This window comes from Cheilinus undulatus, linkage group 5 (genome assembly GCF_018320785.1).
Source record: "Cheilinus undulatus linkage group 5, ASM1832078v1, whole genome shotgun sequence".
Classification (NCBI taxonomy): domain Eukaryota; kingdom Metazoa; phylum Chordata; class Actinopteri; order Labriformes; family Labridae; genus Cheilinus; species Cheilinus undulatus.
Genome location: NC_054869.1, coordinates 15,265,673 through 15,282,189, shown reverse-complemented (window position 1 = coordinate 15,282,189; position 16,517 = coordinate 15,265,673). Strand labels below are relative to the sequence as shown.

The 16,517-nt window shown below is 38.5% G+C and overlaps 1 protein-coding gene across 2 annotated transcripts; it reads left to right on the top strand.

The window, feature by feature from the left end:
• The first annotated feature begins 683 nt into the window (after window positions 1-683).
• arid5a (AT rich interactive domain 5A (MRF1-like)) lies at window positions 684-14,763 on the top strand. 2 transcript variants are annotated; one of them, XM_041786828.1, is made up of 7 exons: window positions 684-712; window positions 4,157-4,227; window positions 9,368-9,536; window positions 9,617-9,669; window positions 10,876-10,973; window positions 11,504-11,663; window positions 12,534-14,763. In XM_041786828.1, the coding sequence occupies exons 1-7, from the start codon at window positions 709-711 to the stop codon at window positions 13,764-13,766; spliced, it is 1,788 nt and encodes a 595-aa protein (XP_041642762.1). In that variant the 5' UTR covers window positions 684-708; the 3' UTR covers window positions 13,767-14,763. The 2 variants fall into 2 exon arrangements, with proteins under 2 accessions (XP_041642762.1, XP_041642763.1); XM_041786829.1 differs by lacking the exons at window positions 9,368-9,536; window positions 9,617-9,669 and having other exon boundaries at window positions 696-712.
• Window positions 14,764-16,517: the final 1,754 nt, after the last annotated feature.

The window sequence follows — 16,517 nt, the reverse complement described above, 5'->3', positions numbered from 1 at the left end:
TCTTGATGATGGATTTAACTTTTCCCTGAGTTGCTTGGAGTGTTCTTTTGTCTTTGTGGTGTAATGGTATCCAAGAATACTGATAACCAGTGACTGGACCTTCCAGACACAGGCATCTTTATACAGTCACTTGAGACACAGTCACTGATCTCAGGTGATCACCATTCCACTAATTGTGAGACTACTAGCATCAACTGGCTGGACTTCTGTTGAATTAGGTCAGTCACTTTAAATGGGGTGAATATTTATGTTGTCACTTATTTTACATTACATATTTTTATTCACTGAACATTTCTTTGAGGAGATCTGTTTGTCCACTAAAATTAAAGAGGTTTTTTTGTTGTTGTTGTTGTCAAAAAAGCCAAATTATATTGACCACAATTGATTTATCAAATTAGTAAAAGGGTAAAACATCCAAGAGGGCAAGAGTGTAGTTATTTTTATAGGCAATAAAGAATATAACCAAATTTTACAAGGTTGTGTTTTTTTAGAGAAACATAAAGGATGAAACAAAGAAAGCTGGTATTAGATTTGAGTCACTAAATCTAAAAAGGACTACGTTTCCCGGACGAGTTTGCTGCAGAGCGACCAGTCGACCAATGAAACTGCTCTGTGGAGAGCACTTCCTGTTTGGTGGTGTGAAGCTGAAGAGAAGCCACATGAGCAACAGTCACTGAACACAGAGCAGACTGGAGACAGCTCTTAGAAATGGGTAAGAATGATTACATCTTTTTTAAAACAACAAATACAGTTTTTATGTAGAGTTTCAGGCATTTTTACTCGAAGGTACATGCTGTTTAGACTTTGATATATTGAGCCTGTTTGACTTTTAATGTCTTTGTTTATCCTGTAAGTTTAAACTGCTTTGGAAAAAAAGGAAAATTAATAATCATTTGATATTTGAAAACGGAAATTGAATGATTTTGAGCGATAATTCAATATTTTATTGTTTTTAATAACTTCATTATTTTTCATTTCAAAGTTCTCACAATATTCAGACTGAGATTATGTGATACTATCAGTAATATAAAAGCACAGATAAGCTTGCACACTAAACAACCAGTATTAAACAAAACGTCTGTTAAAAGTAGTACAATAAAAAAGTTAATCCTTCAGCTTGTGAAATAGAGAAGTTAGAGGCTACTAAAAGCAGAATCAAAGGTTCAAGCCACAGCACAGGAAACAAGTGATCTCAAAAGAGAAGCATATTGGTTTCTCGCACAAATTATACCACTGTGGGTGCTGGGCTTACAAGGTTTCAGCTGACACTCTGAGGAGTATTTCTGTCATACAATCACCATTTATTTTTAGGGCTGTTTTTTTCATGTCGAAGTTTTGTTTCCTCTTAAATAGAAATATGTCTCACATTCTGAGGTATGCATCAAATAAGGAGGAATAAACCATTTAGTAGAGTAAGGTGAATTTCTGTTAGGTGATAAGTGTAGTCAGTTACATCTTCCCTTTTCTTATCTGAAGAAATGTTTGTCATTATCAGGTAGTTTATTTCTTCAGACACTGTCATCCTTGCTAAACACTACAGTTTATGTGTGACAAGATCACACAGTGCAGCGCTGAGGCGGTTTTAGTCTTGAGGAGGAAGTGGTTTTGCAACTTGTGGTTTTATATCAGACTCAGTAGACAATATGTCCTTCAGATTTCAAGTTTTGGTACAAACTGATCACTGATCTGTCACCATCGCTGGACAGCAATGACATAAATTTACTACTTTGTTAAGTACATTTTTTGTACATTTGTACTTCACTTGGGTTTTTTTTGGGGGGGGGGGGTGAAACGTAGAACTTATGTGTTCTGCCTTTGGTTCACCAAAGTAGTGTTGCCAAACATGTACATTGTAAGTCTCCGTAGAGCAAATGCAGAGCAAACATCACTCAGTGAGTTCATCAGTGGCGAAACAACGGAGATGGGTGACCTCCACATGAGCACCCAAAGTCATGTCATAACCTGTTTGAGGTTTTTCATAGAAAGAATGATACATTTCATTTCTAGAAAATCCATCCATTCATTGGTTATAATACCTGTCCCAAAGTGAAGTACACCCTGGACTGGTCTCCAGCCACTAACAGGGATGAAATATAGAGACAAACAGGCAGCCATGCTCACACTCAGACCTACAGGCAATTTAGAGCCACCAATTAACCTAACAAGCATGTCTTTGGGCAGAGTATATGGAGAACATGCAAACTTCACATAAAGACATTACCCGTGCAATGGGGATTTGACCCAGGAACCACTCTTGTTGCGCTAACCACTGCACCACCATGCAGCCCTTTTTCATATATGTGTCCATGCTTTCTTGATAACACTCATGAATAGAGAGGTTTTTTTGGAAGGCGGTAGCTATGGGTGGTTTATTTTGCTGCAAGCTGGCAAACAAAAGAGCTTAACAGTGAACTCTAACTTTTTCTGCAAAGCTGCTGCTGGTACTAAACAGCTGTGTGAGTACTCATGATGATAAAACATTTGCTTCAGCACAAAAAACAGCATTGAAAAATCTTGAATAAAGGCAAAGGTACAAGACTGTGTACATATTTCTAGGCAAGGAGGAAGGAATAGGTATCCCACAATCCATTGCAATCCATTTTATTCATTATTAACGATGGCTTTTTGGGCTTTCAAACCACATGATTGCTTTTTCTACACCTACATTTATTGCAGTGACTATTTAAAATTATGATGTCGTTATATGTCCAAGTTTGAGCATTTATTGCTTCACACTGTGGCGGCAGGTATTGTTGTCATCGACAGCCCTTGTTTACGTGCTCAGTTTCTTGGTGAAAAAGGTGTTTTTGCTCTTCTCCTGACCGGCTATGGAAAGAGTTTGATTCATTAACTGGCTCCACTCACAGTGAGCGGTGATAATGGCTGCCTGTCGAGCTTGCATTGCATTGCATTGCCCACTACGTTATGTTTAGTGATTGTGTGATCTTTTATAATTTGCACATTTGTCTTTATATCTGGATGTAATGTAATGAGAGCTTGGCTACTGAATAATTATAATCTTATCAAATGTGTGAGTAGGTGTTCAGTCATCCAGAGCTTGGTCCAAACAGTGCAGCTGGACTTAGTTAGGGTTGTCGAAGAGGTTTTGTCTCTCCTCTGAAGGGCTTCAGCTCTAAAGCTGAATGAGGCCAGAGAGAAATGTCTGTCCACCATTAGAAAGCCAATGAACTTAGTGTAAATGTTTTTGTAGACAAAGTCCGTTATTTTTAGACACATTTTCCGGGTCCATTATCCAATAAAAAATGTCACATACTCAAACCTTGCATAATGAAGTTGATGCAATCATTTTTTTATTCCCTGTAAAAAAAAAAAAAAAACGTAAAACATGGTAAACAGGTTTATACTTCAAAGAAAAAAAGGAGTGAAGGTGACTCTGTGGCTCTTTCACCTCTTTAAAAATCAAACTGGGTTGCTCCATCCAGACAGACATATTTATATGGCACAAGCTCGTACACCACGGCGCTGTGCCAAGTTGGAGGGACAGAGTGCAACTTTTCAAATCAGTATTTATCATTTGGTCGAGTACAAATGTTGGCCTTTATCTGTCATAATTAATGGTTGATATCCACGTAAGACACTGGCAAATTATGGTGTTTCAGTGTGAACACAGAGAGAGAGAGAGAGAGAGAGAGAGAGAGAGGGGAGCTGCAGGTGCAGCTCTGAATAATCAATCACCCGTTTCAATGAATTGGATGGAGAAAAAAAAAGTAGAACCTGTAACCAAGAAAAAAAAAAGTGGCGGACAAAAGTTTTGGTATCAGTGTGCAACATGTTTAACTTAAAGTATTATTTTAACATGCAGAAATTTCATATGAAAAAATTACCCAGTGTGCTAAGGCCTTAAAATTTGTTAGAAAAGCACCTTATGTGTCTGAGTAACTTTAATTTGTATCAGAGTAATATATGACCAAATATATATGGCTATACTCTGAATCAAGTTATGAAGTTTTGTTCTTTCTCACCAACTGTCACTTTCTATTGTTTCCATGTGTAATATTTTTTTCTTTCTGCAGAAATCTAAAGAGCTGATATTGCTTTTTTTAATGCAGACACACTCTTTTCTCTAACTGTGGTTCTCTGAATTAAATTCCCACCAGTCTTAAGCTTTAAAATGTTTTATTCCTGCTGTTTTCAGCTCCAGAGGACCAGAGCGACACATCACAGCAAACAGCAGCCAGCGATGGAGAACAGGGGGCAGAAAACCAGGTACTGATGACATGTGATTTGCAGCCTTTGCATTTTTTCATGAGTTACAGTTAATCTGTGACTTCAGACATGACTTCTTGGCTATTGCACTGCGCTTTCATTTCCCTTTTTTAGAGAATTTGAGATAGTGCTGAATTTTCTTAAGTACCCATTTTGTGCGTGTACAGTTGTTTCATCTTGATGGCTGATTGTGAAATGAGTAACAAAGAATAAGTGATTCTGCCTCATATTCACAGAAGGGCACAAAACGCACACACATCTCAAGAATTAGAAGAATATTTCATTGCACAAACAGAAACTGCTGGAGGCTCTCACAGCCTCTGTTCTGGTAACTAGAATGAGAGGTACAATATGAGAAACTCAAATTAGCTCACTAAATTTCCAAGGCTGAAGATAGTTGAAAGCGGAGTGGTTTCTGTGGTGAGTTCTGGCCTGATGATTGCATCAATCTAGCACGCCACTGACAATCATTGTGAGAGTCACATATCAACACTTTGACATCAACAGCACCCACACAGATTTCCAAAAAATATCATCTAGTGGAAATGGGCTGAGTGTTTCACAATATTCATTATCTGATGTAAAGATGTGCAAAAGCAGGGGCAACCGTGTGAAGCTGAGAGTGCAGACGTTTCCTGTTGGTAACCTCTGATGTATAAAGCTGGAAGTTTTATGAATCACATCTGAATTTAAACAGACATAATGAACATGGCCACATTTTATGCAAAATTTCCATGCAGATTTTCTTTATTTTGACATCTTCTTGTGACTCTAGATCACATTTAAAGGCAAATATTAGGTGTTAAATTAAAGTTTTAGGTCATAAAAATAGAGTAGAAGGCCAACATTTTCTAGACATAATAATTAGGACTACAGGAAACCACTAACAGGTCAGATTTATGTCGTGTTAGCTGGGAACAGTTCAGTTTCGTGGATCGGCAGAGCTGTGACTCAGTCGGGGCTATCTTGGTAAGAGGTCTGCACCTTCACTATTACTCACTGTAGAGGCCGATTTCTCGGAACCAGGAACCACAGAGAGGAACTTGATTCAATATGAAACCACGTCAAGCCGTTATGTTTTACAATGACTGCCACAGAAATAAAGCTGTTCCTGAGAGGGGTGATTCAAAATAAAATATTGACATTAATATCAAATGGTTTGAAATTGGTGGAGGCAGCAGAGACGTGACTGCACATGTAAATATCTTATGTAAAATACGAGGTCAAGAATTACACAAGGCATTGTAGCTTCAGCTTTCTTCTCCTTAAAGAGGAATTTCTTATGAAGTGGAAACCCATTAACTGGGCTGCTATGACACACACATCTGGCTTAAGGACGTTTACCACTTGCTATCGATGGAGAGAGCAGCCTCAAACCATGAAATTTAATTTCGGGAAGTACTGTGTTTCAGGACTTTATAAATAGCATCAACTACTGTGCAAAAACTGGACAAAAAAAGAGGCACGTCTTTCCATTGACTGACATCTGGGCTTTGACTCGGTCACTCCAGAGCATTCACCTTGTTGTCTTTAAACCATTTTACCCTCCTCCTGGTGTGTTTGTGGTGATGTGCAGTGTTTGGCATATGCACTATACAGTAACCCCTCGTTTCATTTTTGTTGATAAATTTTGCATTTTGAGAGAAAAAATGTGTTTAAAAGTGCTGACCTATCAGGCCTCGCACTGCAATGGGTTCCCAAAATGCTTTGCGAGTGGTCCCCCATCCACCGGAAGTTGGAATACGACGACACTTTTAAAATTGTGCAGATGTGGGTGGCTTACAGCACCCCGCAGGATTTCCCAGCACCATTGAAAGTGAAATTAAATGTTTCTGGGATCGCCTCTTGTACATCGTCACCCGGGCGTGTACAGTGGGGCCGTAGATTACAGATTAAAAGAATTTTAAAAGAACACAGAAGTCCAAGCGCACACGTCTTTATGAATGTCTGATGTCTGCAGCTAGGTGCCTCTTATACATTGTGCAGTTTTTCAGTGGCATGCTCATTTTTTTTCCAATGACAGTGCTGCTACTTTTCCTCCATAATCTCAACAGATTAGCTGTTGGAATAAAAAAAAAATTATAAATCACAGACTACATGTAAAATCAGAGCACATTCATGTGTTTCACCACAGTTCTGCCCTTCTCAGCTACAGTCAGTTATTAACATGAAGTGCTCAATAATACTTTGTGGTGATACAAAAAGAACTTTATTAATAACTGAGGGTAATGATGAATTTCATAATCTAAAAAAGTCCTATTAATATAATTACAGCATTTCTATTTATTACCAAACAATTTTTAAATAAATCATACTGTAGTTGCTTATTTCAATATCATTTTTCCATTATTTTTCCTAGACTTCTGCTTTCAGTTCTTATTAGAAATGAATATAAACTTTCAGTTCTTATTATAAATTAATATATTACTAAAAACACTCTTAATCTAACAGAATTAAAGAGGTTGTTGATTTTATATTCTTACAGTAACAACCAGCCCTTTAGGACACAGTTTATGCTGATGTGGTCCAGGTTGAAACTGGTTTTAACACTCTGGATTTAATCATAAATTGTAATGATCTGTTTCAGTGTTGACATGTTGCCTTATAACCCCACCCTAAAAGCCTGGCTCTCACTAGGGGCCACTAAGCACCTGTGGTATCCCTCCAAAGTGAGCAGGGCCTTCCTTGTCTTTTTGTGCAATATTTGGTTTTATTCACCAATATCCTTTTTTTGTTTTATTTGTTCTTGAAAGTTTCTAAGAAAATGTTATACCAGATTCATGAGGTGCTCTTAAACTGCTGAATTGCTCAAATCTGTGCTATTGAAATGATGAACACTGTTTGCTTTTGGCTGGAGGCTGAGGCATATGTGTCCAAATCAGCATTGAAAAATCCTCCGTTTTAGGCCCGTTTAAGGGCACAGAGAAGTAGAGAACAAGTGAGATGTCATTAATATCCAAATTGTAATCAAACAAAAATAATCGTGCGCTGGACTCCAAATAATAGCAAATATTTGACAGTTCTAGTGCTGCTTGAAATAAAACCAAAAAATTAAATGAACGCTACAAGCACAGCAGTCAGATATCATTCATTTAGACAGAGCTGTTATCAGAAATGGAGTGAATTAGAAATGGATGCATTCAGATTGAATGTGATTTCATGTAATCCCATATTTCATCTAAAAATAGTAATCATTTAAATTCCCATGTTTGAAGGCAAGTTTTTATTTCAGATAAGTGTTTAATGAAGCAATTCCTCCTAATATATAAGTGAATATATTATTTTCTTACTGTTAAGTTCAAACATTGCATGGTTAATTTAAAAGTCAACTTTATTTGTCATGCACTTGTGCAGATTTTCTCACAACACAAGTGTTTAACTATTTTTTCAAAGTCAATGATATCTTATTGTGTCTTACTCATTTAGCAGATTTTAGAGCTAATAAGTGCAAAATTCATTATTTCACCCCATCGTATCTAAAATGTGTGTTAGAGTGCTCTCTAGTGTTCTTAAATCACAGATAAGGAAGTTTAGGAGAGAATGGTTTGTAACTGAAGCCTGCTGTTATTGTTATGTCATGTGAATTGTTGCTGCCATTGTCTTTTTTTTCTGGAAAATGTCTAATTTTAATGGAGTGAACATGTTTATTCTCATTAAAGCCCTTCTAGGGACAGGTGTTGCAAATTAGCATTCACTGCAAACACTATACTTGCATGCACTGTCAGGCCGAGCAATAGAAGATGGTTTTATAAAGTGATCTATGTTGACTTTAAAATCCAAACAGCTATTTCAGCACCATTATTCTGAGTTCCACTGCCATTGTACTCAATTTATTTGACAATGATACCTTAATTGGCAGAGTTCTCCCAGAATGCCTTTGGTCTTTAGACACTTTTTTACATCATGAGTGAAGTTACTCACTCAGTTAGGGAAGTCTCGCTTGTGGAGAGCAACCATATTACACAATGGATGGTTACTGAACATGAAGTTTGCACTTTTCACTTATTATCACTTGCACTCCCCTAAGTTGGACTACCTTGGGTGTCACTGACAGTCAGTATTATTTTTATGTGATAGAAATAAGGGAAAATTGCAGTGGATGTAGACTACTTTGCTTTACAAACAGAATTTTAAAGTTTAGGAAAGTTTCCACAGAGCAGTTAAACTACTAAAGGTCAAGTTAACCTAACATAAATGTACGAGTAATGGCAACTCAAAAACATCTATTTCCACTCCTTAAAAACTTTGATGTAATCAGTTTCAACAAAAATCTTGAGCACTTTGAACTCGTTCAGCTTTACAGTGTAGGATGGCTGTTCTCAGCTGTATACTTTATCTGTCCCTAAACTATAAATAAATAATGGTAAATAAGGTGTGCAGGGAAAAGGGTTTCCATATCAATTAAAAATCTAAGCAAAGTTTAAATTGTTTTTTTCTGCTTGTGTAGGATAAAGGGACAAAGTGAAGCCTCACCATAGGAGAGACATACAGAAGTATTGCATAGTTAAGAGATACTGTACTTTTCTGATTTTTGTTTGTATGTTAGACACTTCTGTATTGAAATCTTTCACACTGATGGTTAAAGTTTTGCATGCCTTCACTGTTTCATTTCTCCTTTCTTACAAACCACAAACAGTGACATTGCCAATTTCTGACTCTTGACTTCTTGGTAGTGTTGGTTTAACACCTATCATCTAACTTCTTGGTATTTTGAAACAGTTTTCACGCAAGTAATGCAGAAATACAGCAAACAGTTATTCTTCGAATTATTACTGATATCAGATCTCCTAGTCACTCACCGCAGATACAGGTGTTTACGGCACCGTTTAAATAACTTCTCTTAGCTGATGTTTGTTTGTCAGTGATACCAGTGTCAGACAACTCAAGACCATAAACCCCACAAGTCTGCTGCTTTCTCTCCAGACAGGATGTGTAGCGGTTACCTATTGAAAGTAGCGGTGAAACCCTACTCTCTGTTTTTGATGTTTCATTTCAACATCTGCATCCCAGGAGATGATTCTGTGTCGTTTCTGTTATAAAACACCTTCAACTGTAAAACCGTTTGGCAGTGGACCATGTCACATTTATAGGACATACTCGATTATTATGCAAACCAGATTTTTCTTCTTTTCCTATTTAGTCTTCTCCTGCTGTCATTGAGATTAACGACTCCATGACTGAATGTGAGGAGGAAGCGAGGCCCAATCTGGTGAAGATTGAAGAGAAAGCCTTTATTGCACGCCTGCACTCCTTCATGAAGGACAGAGCGACACCCATAGAGAGGATCCCACATCTGGGCTTTAAGCAGAGTGAGTCTTAGCTCTGCTGTGTTACATGAACATAATACTCATGGAACTAGCATGCTAATTAATGTATTCTCAACTTTCAGTTAACCTTTGGAGGATCCACAAAGCCGTGGATAAACTTGGGGGCTATGATTCAGTGAGTTCAAGATCTTTTTTTTCTCACGTTCAAAAACTGATGCAACATTTTTCATGTCTGCATGTCGAGATGGAAAATGGGCTGTAGGTCAACTGCTGTAGCAATGTGGTTTCTGCTGCACTGAGGCTGCTGAGGTCCTGACGTATCAGCACCTCTGCTCTGTTGTCTTTACTGTGAGAAAGATTTGAGAGCGCAACTCATACTGAAATAGCTATAAATAGCAGAGCTCTAAAGAACTGTCCCTCAATACCACATTCATCATTATAAATATAGCAGTCAGTTTGGAATTTGTTGATAAAAACTGCGGTTATGAAAGTTTGTCAGTTACTTTTTTTGAAGACGAGATGATAAGCTAAAATAGATCTTCATAATAAAAACTGATGAAATTTTTAGTCAATTTTAACTGTCTTTGGGTTGATAAAACTCTGACAGCTGCAATTAGCATGCAGCAAATATTTGGTTGCTGCTGCGGAGGGATAAATATCCTCCTCCTTCTTGGCCAGCTGCCAAGAATCATCCCCACAGCATGATGCTGCCACCACTGTGTCACCGAGTCATAGTTGTCTTGGTGGCCTCTCTCACTAGTCTCCTTCTTGCAGGGTAACTCAGTTTGCGAGGGAGGCGTGATCCAGACAGATTTACACATGTGCCTTATTCCGTCCGTTTCTCTATGATGGATTTAACTGATGGATGTTCAGTGCCTTATATTTTTATGTATCCATCCCCTGACTTATACTTTTCAATTACCTTTTATTTGAGTTGCTTGGGGTGTTATTTTGTCTTCATGGTGTAATAGTAGCCATGAATACTAATCAACCAGTGACTGGACCTTCCAGACACAGATGTCTTTATACTACCATCATCTGAGACACATTCACTGCACTCAGGTGATCCCTGATCCACTAACTGTGAGACTACTAGCACCAATTAACTGGACCTCTGTTGAATTAGGTCAGTCACTTTAAGGGGGTTGAATATTTATGCAGTCACTTATTTTACTTTACATATTTTTGTTTAATTGACATTATTTTGTAGAAATCTATTTTTACTTTGGCATTAAAGAGTTTTTTGTGTTTTGTGTTTTGTCAAAAAAGCCAAATTATATTGACCATGACAGATTTATAAAATATTTTAAAAGGTAAAACATCCAAGGCTGTGAATACTTTTTTATAGGCACTGTACTTGAACAACTCTGTTCTCCAACAGGTGACAGCGAGACGTCTTTGGAAGAAAGTCTACGATGAGCTGGGAGGCAGTCCAGGAAGCACCAGCGCTGCCACCTGCACACGCAGACATTATGAAAAGTGAGGATGATTCTCTCTTTAACTCACCTGTCCTTTCTACTTGCTTTATAGATAGATGATGGACTTTATACAACATGGACATAGTGTCTGTGGGATCATCCACTGGTTTCTGAAGCCGTTTTTAGCAGTTGCACTTTTGGACGTGCTGCCTCAGTCTAACCTTAAACCAGTCTAGAGACAGGCAGGGAGGTGGAGCTTAGTCAGCCCGGATGCATCCTGATATGCATTTGCAGCATGCCCTGTCAGTCAGATCAGCCTAGTTAGCCTAGTTACCCTTAATATCATTGAAACAGATTTATTTCTTAATGAAAATGCACCTCCCATTCAGTGTGACTACAAAAGACATTCTGAACTAGATAGCATGTTTTGAGGCAGGCTGTAAACATGCCGTCAGTAAAGGCATTTTATTATGGGTAATAACGGGACTGTAGAGGCTTTTGCAGTCAGCCTCTAGGAACTGCAGTTTCTCACACTTTCACATTAGCTTCATTTTTCAACAAGTTAATGATGTGAATGTATTTTTACCTTAGACTCGTGCTGCCCTTTGAAAGATACTTAAAAGGAGAGGAGGACAAACCTCTGCCTCCCAGCAAACCACGGAAGCCATACAAGAGAAGTTTGGACAGCCAGGTCAACAAGGTTGAGAGGAAGAGGAAAAGGTCTCAGCTGGATAGCGATGTGGATCCTGAGGTAACGTGATATTTGAGACTGTCTCAGGCCCTGTTTACACTTTGCATTATCAATATGTTTTGGGCATTTGGACATGAAGTGACGGTACACAAAACATTTTCATAATATCCGAATAACTTGCATGCCTCAAATGCAAACAGTAACCCATTTATCATTTCTGTTGCTCTTACCTTTGCTTTATATCTGTGCATTATGTGTGGGGTGAAGCTACTGGCAATATGAATAAATGGGGATGTAAGTGCCTAGCAGTGCCTCTTTAACAACTTTTCTCCCACATGTTTAAAAAACAAAACAAAACAATGATATACTGTTTAGCAGGTAAACCTATCGAGGTACTGGTTCAAAAGAAATGACTACTCAGTTCAAGACAATAAGTTGCAAGGGTGTCGTGATGAGTCGTTTGAAGAAGCTGGCTCTTTCTGTAAGCAATGAGGGCTGGCTCTCATTTGACTGTTTCCTTTGTTTCTATTTCTGTTGCTATAAAGGCATAAAATTTCAAAATAATTCCAACTCAAGAGAGACTGCAAAGCTGAAAGACTGGCTTTTATTACTGAGCTGTGCCAAAAAGTCCAACTCTCTAAAAAGAGCTGCAATTCCCAGATCAACTCAGTTGACGGGGCAGTCTTCAATAAGTGCTAGTCTGCACAACCAATCCAGTCCAGTTGAAAGCATCCTAGACTACCTCTGTATGCAGTCTGAGCTATCGGATATGAAAGTGTTTTCAGTGTGCATGCAAAAAGCTCAAAAAGCATCAAAGACTTAGTATTCTAATGCTCTGTAAATGCATTATAGCACTAAATGCAGTAGCAGAAAACAGTAAAGTACATTAGAGTTATGCCATGTGGCCTAAAATGTCTTGTTATTTTGTAGATTCTTGCTCAGAGAAGTCCTGACACTCCTGGTCAAAGTGAAGCAGTGATGCATCCTCGCCGTGCTCTCTGGTCATCTGATCCACACCATCCTGATGCTTCTCAGCCAAACAGAGCCGCCACCAGTGTTTGCACTACCATCTATACTCGCCTTGTCCCAGTCCCTGTGGGAACATCCAACCCTTGGTCTGCTTCTGTTCCATCCACAACTGCAGAGGTCATCTCCCCTCTGGAGAAAAAGAAGCGCATGGCTCAGGCCAGTCTTAATGGGCACCAGAGTCCTCAGAGCGAGGACAAGGAAAGACCCTCTGTCATTCACTGTTCACCGTCACCGTCCCGAGCTTCTTCTACCCACAACTCCACTGATGGCTCCCCGATGCCTTTATCCTCCTCCTCTTCCCGAAGCCCCTCCCCTTACTCTGTTTCATCAGAGGACGGTCCTGTAGGCAGTGAAAACAAACCTGTCCCTCCTTCTGAGCTGCCCTTAAACTGTTCCAGCTCTGTGAAAAATTCATCTAGTGGTAGTGAGAACAGCAAGTCCGCTAGGTGCACTCAGCCATCAAAAGACTCAGCCAGACAGAGAAAAGATGTTTCCTATGCCAGCGCTCAGTCCGGAGACTCGATCAAAGTCCAGAATAAAGACTCCGCCTGGAGACCAATCCACAGAGGCAGCAGCAAATATATCGCCCATCCTTTCCTTCCACCGTCCTCTTACGTGATATCCGACTGGCCAACATCTACCTCAAGTTTCACAAAAGTTATTCCAAAATCCATGCCGCTTCCACGGCCTGCTCCCATTCGACCAAGTTGTAAGATCCCCCAGGGCAGGCTGATGCAACAGGATGACTCTCTGACCTCTGTAAAAAAGCAAAACAACATGGCTCCTTGGATTTATCCAGCGGAAAAGAGGGAAAAATCCAGGACAATGCTTCAAAAAGTTTCTTCAACCCAGCAGAGTGCGTCCCATTCAGCGGCCAGTTTGCAGCTGCCAAGTGTCCTTTCGAGATATGAGAAATCAGGGCGAGACTCCCGGCACCAGCATGCCTTTTATCCTGCTTTTCTCCCCAACAGAATGAGACCACCACATCCTCAGTTTATGTATCATAATGTCCCAACTCACTCCGCCATTATTGGGTCGGCAGTTTACCCTCATCCCTTCTCCATCCCTCTCTTAAATCCTCAATTAGGGTATGCCCTGCCAGCCATGGGCCCCATTTACCAGCATAAAATGTGATTCTTTTATATTTGAACTTCTGGCATCAAAAGTGTTACTTGAAAATCGTGTTTCTTTTCTTTATTCACAGCAGGCAGCATCCACCTGCTTTTAAATTTGGCACTTTCCATTTGAAGAAAGCTTATCTTTATCTTAAATTTATATGCCACACACACTTTTGGGTTATGTGGCCTAATAACCAGCTGTTTCACAGTGAGGATATACTTACTGTGATTAGTTTACATTAGCTTGCAATCAAATCCAAATTACACTGAGAGGAAATAAGACTCTTCAACCACATCCAAGTGCTTTCAAGAAGTATTTTTAATATATTGTTTTTTCATATACTTATTATTCTAGCTATTGTGCGAAACTTTTGGTTTGTGTCAACCCCTACGAACAAGGATATACAAAAAACAATACAAACACTCAGTGATCACTTTATTAGGTACACCTGTTCAACTTCTTATCAATGCAAATATCAATTCAGTTAACTGCATGGCAGCATGTAGGCATGCAGACCCAGTCAAAATGTGTTGAAGTTCTAACAGTGCAGGAGGGAACGGGATTTAAGTGACTTTGAACGTGACATGGTTGTTGGGGCCAGACAGGTGGGCCTGAGTATTTCACAAACTGCTGATCTACTGGGATTTGCACCCACAACCATCTCTAGGGTTTCACAGAAAATGGCTCAAAAGAGAAAATATCCAGCTCTCTAGGCTAACATGCTTAATTGATGCAATAATGAGTGGTTGAACAGATATACCTAATAAAGTGATCAGTGAGCGTATATTTTAATGGTGGTCATCAGAAATTCACCAGGTAATTGCACATTTGTACACACTAGCACAATTGGGATACCTTGTATTTTAAAGCAGGAACTTTTTTACTGTACTGTAAAGTCTGTGGAACATAAAGATTATTTGTAAATATTGTAAAGTGTGTCAGTGTTCATTATTTTTAGAGGTGTTGCATTTTGGTCATATTGTCATTTAAAAGGTCATTTGTAATAATAAACTTCAAGTATACTGAAATCGTTGGGCCGTTGTTTTTTTACTCCAGAAATGTTTCCTAAAGTATTGTGGCTCAGTGGACTCCTCTAGGCTTTGTGCTAGATTCAGGTATTTCTGACCTCCACTCCTCTGGCTTTATAGGCACTGCTGAGCAAAATAACATTTCATACTTTAGAAATTAAATAAAGCTGTTACTGCAATTGTTTTCTGCTTGCGTTTTTAAAAAATTGCAATTTAAAAAAACATTTGTCAGAAAATATTCTACAGGTGTGCATATGCAATTACTTTAAAGGTGCAGAGTATAATATTTAACCTAGTATCATTAAGCAGAACGAGCTTGGCAAAAATGGAACATAATATTTGGGAGTAGGCCTATCAAAATTTGTGTTTAATCACCTGAATATATTTATTCGTTTTCTTATTATACAATCCCTTCTGTGGTTCTGTAGAAACATCCAAGATGCAGAAACAGAACACAGTGGAGTCCATGGAGGAGACTCTACCCATGTATGAATGAAATCCTTCATAAAATATGAAGGATTAGTTTGCACATGCATAAACCTCACTATTCCATAACACTTCCATATTGTTTGCCAAACTTTTTAAAGAACAGTTATTCTAATATGACTTTACACACCATATTCCACTCACCAAGCATGGTAACCAAGGATTTTCTATTAGTCTTTGCGTATTTTTATCTGAAGATGCTGGCTTGCACAAAAGTGAGTTGTCAAAATTAAAACAAAATAATAACTAAACCAAACCGGTAGGATTGGTATCATCTTCCAAATGTTATTTTTGGAAAACAACTCAAAGATACACTTTAGTGTGAACACCTGTTATACTAAAGTACTTACCCCTCAATAGGAAGTGTGTCTTGGCCACAGGAGCATGCATGCTTAAAAGGACGGTAGAGGGCGTTGTTAAGCTTGGATTCACCCAAGTAGACAGAAAATAGTACCGTGTGTGATGTTTTATTCATAATTAAAGCATCAACAGTGTCTCACTAAGGGACATATGGATTATCTAGCAAAATAAAGGCTTTTATTCTTGTTACTATGATTATTACACTGTGTTGCACCCCTCCCAAAGATGCACACTTTAACAGATCTTTCAAAGGTTTGATATTCTTGTTAATCTTCCTGTGTAAAGATTTATGCCAAGGGACATTAGAAGTGCTTTTTGCCAACCCAACCATTGGGTTTTTAGCATAGCTATTAATTCTCCATTTTCAATCCCGTGATGCAGAAAATGTTTTTAAAAACAATTTATTTGTGCATTTTTCCTGTAGTGAGATATTTTTTATGTTCTTTTGACCCCAAGTTTATTTTTGCTAAAGTGTATAATTTTGCTGCACAAGCTGTAAGTTAAACAAGTTTTGGGTCTCGACAAAGGGACTTTTTAGTTTTCATGTTGATGAAGCCTGGATGAACACTTGTTACAGATCTAACAAAGGCAGCTTAATAAGCATCTGTATAATTATAAAATAGAGAGCATATCGGCGAAGTTCTTTTCTCTCATCCCAGAGAAAAAGAGACCACCTTGTTGCACCCCAGACACTATAACGAGGGTCTGCGTTTTAAAATTTAAGAAAACATAACCATGATAGCACCAGGGATTTTTTGGGGCTCCTATTCTACTTCACGTCACTACTTACATGGTATAACATTTACCTAAGTAACGACTGTCAGGAAGTAATGCTCCTATGAGGTGCTGCAATTCCGATCTCTTAATGGCAACAAATTAAAAAACCTTCTTG